At 35.8% G+C, this 8,420-nt stretch overlaps 1 protein-coding gene across 1 annotated transcript; it reads left to right on the top strand.

Annotated features, from left to right (window-relative positions):
• The first annotated feature begins 2,867 nt into the window (after positions 1 to 2,867).
• On the top strand, positions 2,868 to 8,186 carry LOC137410512 (uncharacterized). Its single transcript, XM_068095941.1, has 3 exons — positions 2,868 to 2,970; positions 6,782 to 6,863; positions 7,318 to 8,186. The coding sequence occupies exons 2-3, from the start codon at positions 6,796 to 6,798 to the stop codon at positions 7,805 to 7,807; spliced, it is 558 nt and encodes a 185-aa protein (XP_067952042.1). The 5' UTR covers positions 2,868 to 2,970; positions 6,782 to 6,795; the 3' UTR covers positions 7,808 to 8,186.
• Positions 8,187 to 8,420: the final 234 nt, after the last annotated feature.

Raw genomic sequence — 8,420 nt, 5'->3', positions numbered from 1 at the left:
CACAACCAGTATATGAACCTGCAAACGAGTTGTGTGAGTTAGTGAGTCAAAGGAACTTTGTTAAAAGGTAGTCAAATGATTGTTGTTTTTAAACATTCCGTAAAAGCAAAGGTAATTAGATGTTGAGGCACCAAAGTAACTAACTGGTGAGTAACAGATTGAGGACTCCGAGACAAGGGAGGAAAGCCAAGAAATTTAAGCCTAGTTGTTGTAAAGTTATAGGCGTTAAATCGTCATAAAGGTTATCTCCTCACATTTTTATGCTACACTATCTCTGCATTCACAAGTAATATACGAGAATTTGTTGAGAACGATTGCCTGCGCCAGTTTTAAAAATTATTTTATCAGATCAATGATACATTTGGTTTGATGCAGATCACATCTGATGCAGATCATATTCCTCTTGTGAGCTTTCACTATTGTTATACCACAAACCTAAGTCATGTAATTATTCACCTACAATATTTGAACAGCATTTAGCTTTTTGGCATTTATGTGGTTTATGCATGCTTAATCTTTTGGAGAATCTCTTTGGCAGTGAAGCCCTCAGAAGGCAAACCAAAAGACTTGCAAAAACACTACAGAATGGATGATGGACCTTCTTGGGTGTTTAGACCTGGATTAGTTGTTATTTGCAATCTGTCATCTTTTTTTTGTTATCGTATGAGTTGCCATTTTAAAAGTAACCATGGTATTTGCAAAGATGGTGTGACCAAGTTGCAATCCTCGAAGAGCTTTGCAGTGGCAGCCAAACATTGCAACACATGGGTCGTGGCTAAAAATATAATTGTTGATTCTGCACCATCAAGTGCTTACTTCTAAAAGTGTTGCATTCACTAACTAATAAAAAAAAATCGGGATATATTTGGTAATATTTTTATGAGGAAGTCATTCAAAGTAATTGGAGAGTCTCGACCTGTTGCATTGAATGTTGGGAGCATTTACATATTGACTTATGTGGCATGTTTACTCGTCTGCAGCAAAATTAAATTGAATGCTGGGATCTCTCTCTACCTGTGAATGCAGTGGTGTTTATGTGTGTGTAATGACCATGTAAGCATAGGTATATTTTTCGTGAAATAGTGTTCCATAAATGCTCTGACTCGGTTACAGCCAAATAATATTCAGCTTTCATATTTTAGTCATGTTTCATACAACCAGTCTTGTCAACCAACTTCTTTGTTAGCTGATTGCTATCAACAACAACGTAACCAACTCACAGTATAGCATATCAACTAACCTTGTTAACTGGCTGTTATCAACAACCAGCTGAGTGCCCTGCGTTACACAATGCATTTAAGCAACTTAAACTAGTAATGCTAGCAAATTACTATAAAAAGATCCATGTCCTTCATCTGAAGTCAGCTTGTGCTGGGTTACGCGTAATGATCTCTAACACGATCATGAGGTTGCGCGAAAGTGTAAACAAAAACCATCTTGTACAACCATTTGGGAAAGAGATTTTAATCTACGGCGGTTTTGTGATGGCGGCGATTAACTGTTCACTTTTGAGCTTTTAAGAGCTTGTAATCACATTTCCACATATTTTGCACCTACAAAACAGCAGAGTAAGACATGGTGAATCTTTTGATACCAAATAACTGTAACGTGAATTTTGTTGCAAGCCAACCTTTAATATGTTATGCTAGTATGTTCGCAAGCAATGCATAATTATAGTATCTAGCAAGCGATGCATAACTATAGTATCTAGCAATAACAAATAGTTATTAGTATCTATCAATTACAAGTACATATCACATAAGATTTGGATATCGGAACCTCCTGTTCACCAGGCGATAACCTAACCAATTAAGCTACACGAAATGCAATGGATACATTGGGCCATATGAGTCTTTATCCAGGCTAAAATACGCATAACACACTGCGTATGCAACATCACTAAAGCTTGCCCTTACGGCTCTTATTAGTAAGTTTAGCAATACGTATACTAGCTCACTCAGTTCGCCATTAGCAAAGTGCCAGGCTGATGCCGAATGGCAGGCAGCTACATTACCTGCCACTGTTTATAGGCTGTTTTTAATACCGTGCAACGCTCGGGCATTTGGCTAATTTATATATATAGATAACATAACCAACTCACAGTATAACCTATCAGAATTAAGAAAGCGTACGAGATGTCCTTTCTATACGGAATGTATGTCTTTCCTTAAATTTAGCTGCTTCTATTGTTGGATGAAGGTGTTTATGATGGCGATCTACTTTCAATACCTAATAAAGTCTGATATATACCACCTCCAGTGGTTTTTTACTGTGTTAAGAATGTTTCTTAAATTGGAATTTAGTGTTGTATCAGGAGTAGTGAAAATATTCTATGGAGGCTGAGGTTGGCACGTCTAAAGCTTGTATAGCAGAAGAGTGTGGAAATGGATTCACCGTTTGGAATTCCTTTGATGTAATGTTTTGTGCAAGTAGAATTGTTTGACCTACATATATAATGAGTACCAGAGTCCAACTAGAGATAGTACAGTACTCAATCTTCAGGTAGAGATATGCCTGTAATATAATGCCTGGTATTTACTCATCAGCTAGTAATGTATTTGTACGAGCATAATTTGCATGTATATACTGCGTAAGCATGAAATATGGCCAGCGACCCAGGCACAACTATATTGAAGCTGAATGGAGTGAAACAGGCTCAGACAGGGGTCTGGATAAAGGATACGAGTCAAAAAATATTTTTGTGTCAAGATCAATGAGACGGAACAAAAGGAGCATGTGTTTTGGATAATGTTTGGAATGAATAGATTCTATTGACAAAGCAAATAAAGCTATAGATGTGATTAGCAAGAAATTGTATAGCGATTGAATATGAGCAGGCTTTTGTAGTGACAGACGCCTCCATCATATCTCGCTATGTTATTGAGGTAACAAGATTGCGGCTGCCGAAGTGGAAGTGCAGTGGTTCAGCTAGAGACACAACAGCATTCTATCTTTGGTTTTACCCAGTTGGTGAGTGTATATAGACACTTCAACCTATAGTTGCCGTAGTTATCGAAAGTGTGTGAATCCTATCTACACTGTCAGTATTTTGTGATGATTTGATATAGGGGCCTACTCCAAAAAAGTATGTTCTTATTTTGGCAAAAACTATAAACTTCACAATGAGCATGTTTTTAATTTGTGTCCTAAATTTATTACCATAGAATGTTCTGCTATGTGTTACATAGATTATGCATAATAATGTTTTACTTGCAACACTCAAAAGGCTAGTGACCTAATTGAATTATGTAATTAATTAGCTTGAAGCATAAAATAGAATGAAACTTAATCAAGTAGACCATAGATATTGTCTGAATACTAGCATTTCAATTGTGTTCAATATACATGATTATTAATAAACAGTCTTTACTCTAGACTAGAAGTTTTGGTTGATGAAAAGCACCCATCGTATTGAGTGATTGGTGTATTCATCTGCTGTGTTAGAATGTAATAGGTTATAAAAGAACCCAGGAATCTCCCGGAAGTGTTCATGTTATACTATTATGATGATATCTGTTTTGTCATGCACAGTTCTAACACAGACACACAGAATCAATGACCTGCTTATTCTCTGCTTTACCATAGTAATTATTGAAGCTATTGGTTATTGGCTTGTCTTTTTGTCTGCTCCAAAAAGCATTCATTTTCAAGTGTGCCAGTTTTTTCTAGAATGTGCTTTTCTTGACAACTTCAAAAACCATACTAATTTGTAAACCTTGCCAACACACTACTGAAAGGAAGTTTTTATTAAACCCTCTCAAATGACTTGCACATGATTTTTCATCATACTAATGAATAAACTTCGTAGTTCTTTAGCCTCCTTGGTACGTGAAACAATTATATAACAAACACAAATAGGTATGATTTATAAATTAACCAGTTGGTTACAAGCTTAGTACACAACACTGAGGAAAGCGCATCAGTGAGCTTCACAGTGTGTTATTGCTTGGCTATATCATTTGTTATGGAGTCTGCGCATTGAAAGATAACTATAGATTTTACATTATTGATTTGCTATAGTTATAAATAGGTGAAACCCAGTTCATTACAGCGTTGGGGCTAGCCTGATAGAAAAGGCCAGTTCCGCAGGTCATTTGATTCAGGTCAGCTGGCTTACGTACCCCTCACATCATATAGTTGATAAATTCAACATGTTGTTAGTAGGTCTAGCAGGTAATTGGTAAGTCTAATATAGTTAATATTATGTGTCATGCACTTGTTAATTCTGTCATATAGTTAATAGGTCTGGTATGTAGTTGATAAGTCTGATATGTTGTTGACAAGTCTGATATGTAGTTGATAAGTCTGATATGTAGTTGATCAGTCTGGTATGTAGTTGGTAAGTCTGATATGTAGTTGATAAGTCTGGTATGTAGGTGATAAGTCTGATATGTTGTTGACAAGTCTGATATGTAGTTAATAAGTCTGATATGTAGTTGATAAGTCTGATATGTTGTTGACAAGTCTGATATGTAGTTGATATGTCTGATATGTAGTTGATAAGTCTGATATGTAGTTGATCAGTCTGGTATGTAGTTGATAAGTCTGATATGTAGTTGATCAGTCTGGTATGTAGTTGATAAGTCTGATATGTAGTTGATAAGTCTGATATGTAGTTGATAAGTCTGATGTGTAGTTGATAAGTCTGATGTGTAGTTGATAAGTCTGATGTGTAGTTGATAAGTCTGATATGTAGTTGATAAGTCTGGTATGTTGTTGATAAGTCTGATGTGTAGTTGATAAGTCTGATATGTAGTTGATAAGTCTGATATGTAGTTGATAAGTCTGATATGTAGTTGGTAAGTCTGATATGTAGTTGATAAGTCTGATATGTAGTTGGTAAGTCTGATATGTAGTTGATAAGTCTGATATGTAGTTGATAAGTCTGATATGTTGTTGACAAGTCTGATATGTAGTTGATAAGTCTGATATGTAGTTGATAAGTCTGATGTGTAGTTGATAAGTCTGATGTGTAGTTGATAAGTCTGATGTGTAGTTGATAAGTCTGATATGTAGTTGATAAGTCTGATATGTAGTTGATATGTCTGATATGTTGTTGACAAGTCTGATATGTAGTTGATAAGTCTGATATGTAGTTGATAAGTCTGATATGTAGTTGATCAGTCTGGTATGTAGTTGATAAGTCTGATATGTAGTTGATAAGTCTGATATGTAGTTGATAAGTCTGATGTGTAGTTGATAAGTCTGATGTGTAGTTGATAAGTCTGGTATGTAGTTGATAAGTCTGATATGTAGTTGATAAGTCTGCTATGTAGTTGATAAGTCTGATATGTAGTTGATAAGTCTGATATGTAGTTGATAAGTCTGATATGTAGTTGATAAGTCTGATATGTAGTTGACAAGTCTGATATGTAGTTGACAAGTCTGATATGTAGTTGATAAGTCTGATATGTAGTTGGTAAGTCTGGTATGTAGTTGATCAGTCTGATATGTAGTTGATAAGTCTGGTATGTAGTTGATAAGTCTGATATGTAGTTGATAAGTCTGGTATGTAGTTGATAAGTCTGATGTGTAGTTGATAAGTCTGATATGTAGTTGATAAGTCTGATATGTAGTTGATAAGTCTGATATGTTGTTGATAAGTCTGGTATGTAGTTGGTAAGTCTGGTATGTAGTTGATAAGTTTGATGTGTAGTTGGTAAGTGTGGTAGGTAGTTGATAAGTCTGGTTTATTAAAGGTTGACTTGCAACAAAATTCACATTACAGTTATTTGGTATCATAAAATTCACCATGTCTTACTCTGTTGTGTTGTAGGTGCAAAATATATGGGAATTTGATTACAAGCTCTTAAAAGATAAAAAACGAACAGTTAATCGCAGCCACACGAGCCTGCCATAGTTTGGATTCACTTTTCAAAACGGCTCAAATGAGACGCAGTTGTTACAAGATGGTTTCTGCTTACACTTTCATGCAGCCTCATTCGTCGAAATATTTTCACAAATATACTTCACGCATTCAACAAAACCATGTCTATTGTTCTTACGCGTCTGTTTTATCGTCATTGTAATGCTGTCACTTTTAGCACTGATATCTTATAACTTACCATAAAAAATCGTTAAACTTTTTAACCTTAGCTCGAAGGAGTACATATCATTGTCTGATAATCATGACGAGCCTGTTGGTCACCTGTAATAATCGAAAAGTGCTGTAAAAATTATTGGCGAAGTATTGGCTCACAGGATCAGATTACGACTTGCCGATTAGACCAAACCGAAACAAAACTGTAAAGTAGCGAGCATCTATATTTGATACGGGGTCTTCGGTAAAACCCGGAGTGTTTGTCATAAACTAGTGCTACGATAAGTTTTATATTGAGCTTTTCATTGGCCTTTCAATGAGAACATCAAGTGATAAGACAATAACCAAACTGTAATGACTACGCCAGAGAAATAAACAGATTCAAATCTATGGCGGCTTTTCGTTTTTGAGCTTTTAAGAGCTTGTAATCACATTTCTACGTATTTGGCACCGACAACACAACAGAGTAAGACATGGTGAATCTTTTGATACCAAATAACTGTAATGTGAATTTTGTTGCAAGTCAACCTTTAAAGAACACAATTTGCAAGTGGATATTTAACTGTAATTAATGTTTCATTGTTTTTCATCTATGTAAAATGATTAGACCAATTTTATCGGTTTGTCAATTTTTTATATTAAATTACTCAAAGCACCAATGGGAAGTTTCAGTAAAATTAACATACCCTAACATGTTGAATACTAGGATACATAGGTCTGGCATATATATGTATATTACAGAAGCAAACTGTACAATGGCAAGCTTATACAGAGATCCAAGGTTTGACTGGCAGTGGAATCATCCTATAGTTCAGCCACTCAGGTCTATATTATACCAATTTAGCTGGTGAATCTTTGATGCTGTTCATTCCTATCCAATTGCTCGTTATGTTTGTTAGTCACCTAGCTGAGTTGAATGCTGTTACTATAGATAAATTCAGATTAATAAGATGTTATGCCAAGACTAAGGTCAGTCAAGAGGGTCAGACATAATTGTACAACTAATGCCCATCGAAACCTAATAGGTGCAAGTGCAATGAAAACCTCAGTGGTCATGGCTGATATGGCCTAAACTCCATTCAGCCCTTTAAAGCACACCCAACACCAAAGTATTAAATAACACAGAGCTATTAGTTGTAAGTAGAGTGGCACAAAGCACTATGTTGCTACCTCAAACCACGTTTCTATGTGATAATATGCTCTTACAGTTGGCCTTTTGACTTCAATTAATTTTGGGTCCTTCAAGTACCTAATTACCGTCGGTATTTTTTTTATAGAGTTATGCCTATCAATGGCTACACACTTGGTGGAAAGTACCGCAAATCTACGAGTAAGAACAAAAAGAAGCAGAAAAAAATCTCTCACACAATAGATGTGATCGGTAGTGGGCCAGAGACTACCATATATGGTCATATAGATTTGCTCTACCGGCTACCTTTGCACAACAAGATGCACAGAAAGTTACTGGAGACTTTTCGTGACAAACCTGGCAACTACGAAGGTAAATATAATGATGGACATTCGAGCAAAGCCAATGTCACCGACTATGGTAATGGCTACCTGGCAATCCACTTCAACAATGACATTACCAGACCGGAAATGAGTGAGTTTTTGCTCAATCACGATTGGAGGCTGCTTAATGCCCACTGCGGTGAGCAAGATGGTAAGGAGGTTATTTATGAAAAATGGACCAACTTACTGAGTAGCGCGCACGCGTCTGATGGGCGTCAGCAGCCCTCTCGCCGTAGTCCAAGAAGATATTTTTAGCTAACACTCTTAGACTCAGCTTAGTCTTACATTTCTGTTTGAATCACGAACATTAGTAGAATTTTCAGTTAGCTTATAATCTCATGCGCATATATTACATGATTCACAAAGATCTAAATCTAAGCAAACTTTTCGACTAACCTAAATAATTATGACATATTTACCTCCGGATATGTACTAGTTGATCATGTTACATTTGCACTCTAGTAGCTGTACAGTATTCTTTTATTAGTGACACTGGATGCACTAAAGATGCATTCGATATAAACTTGTACTTTTACTAATTCTATTTATCATTTTCAATAAAATATTTAGTTGATAGCAGGTTTTACAAGGAATCACTTCCCATATGACCTGTAAAATGTGTAGCTACGTACATTTACAAATAAGATCAAACAAAACAATGGTTCAACCTTAAGTTTTTTTTCCTTCCCTAATTAGGTAGAACCAGCAGGGTCTATTCAGCACCTCACAGTGATGGTATTCTATCAACAGACTTACAACCAATCAGTTTTGTGAATCTCAACACCGTAGTCGATAATGGCTGTTATTGTTAACCATGATGTTGATCAAAACTTGCTCATATCTAGTTTTAGACATTTATGCAGATATG

This window comes from Watersipora subatra, chromosome 1 (genome assembly GCF_963576615.1).
Source record: "Watersipora subatra chromosome 1, tzWatSuba1.1, whole genome shotgun sequence".
Classification (NCBI taxonomy): domain Eukaryota; kingdom Metazoa; phylum Bryozoa; class Gymnolaemata; order Cheilostomatida; family Watersiporidae; genus Watersipora; species Watersipora subatra.
Note: the sequence above shows the minus strand (reverse complement) of the source record. Positions and strands in the feature narration are given on the sequence as shown.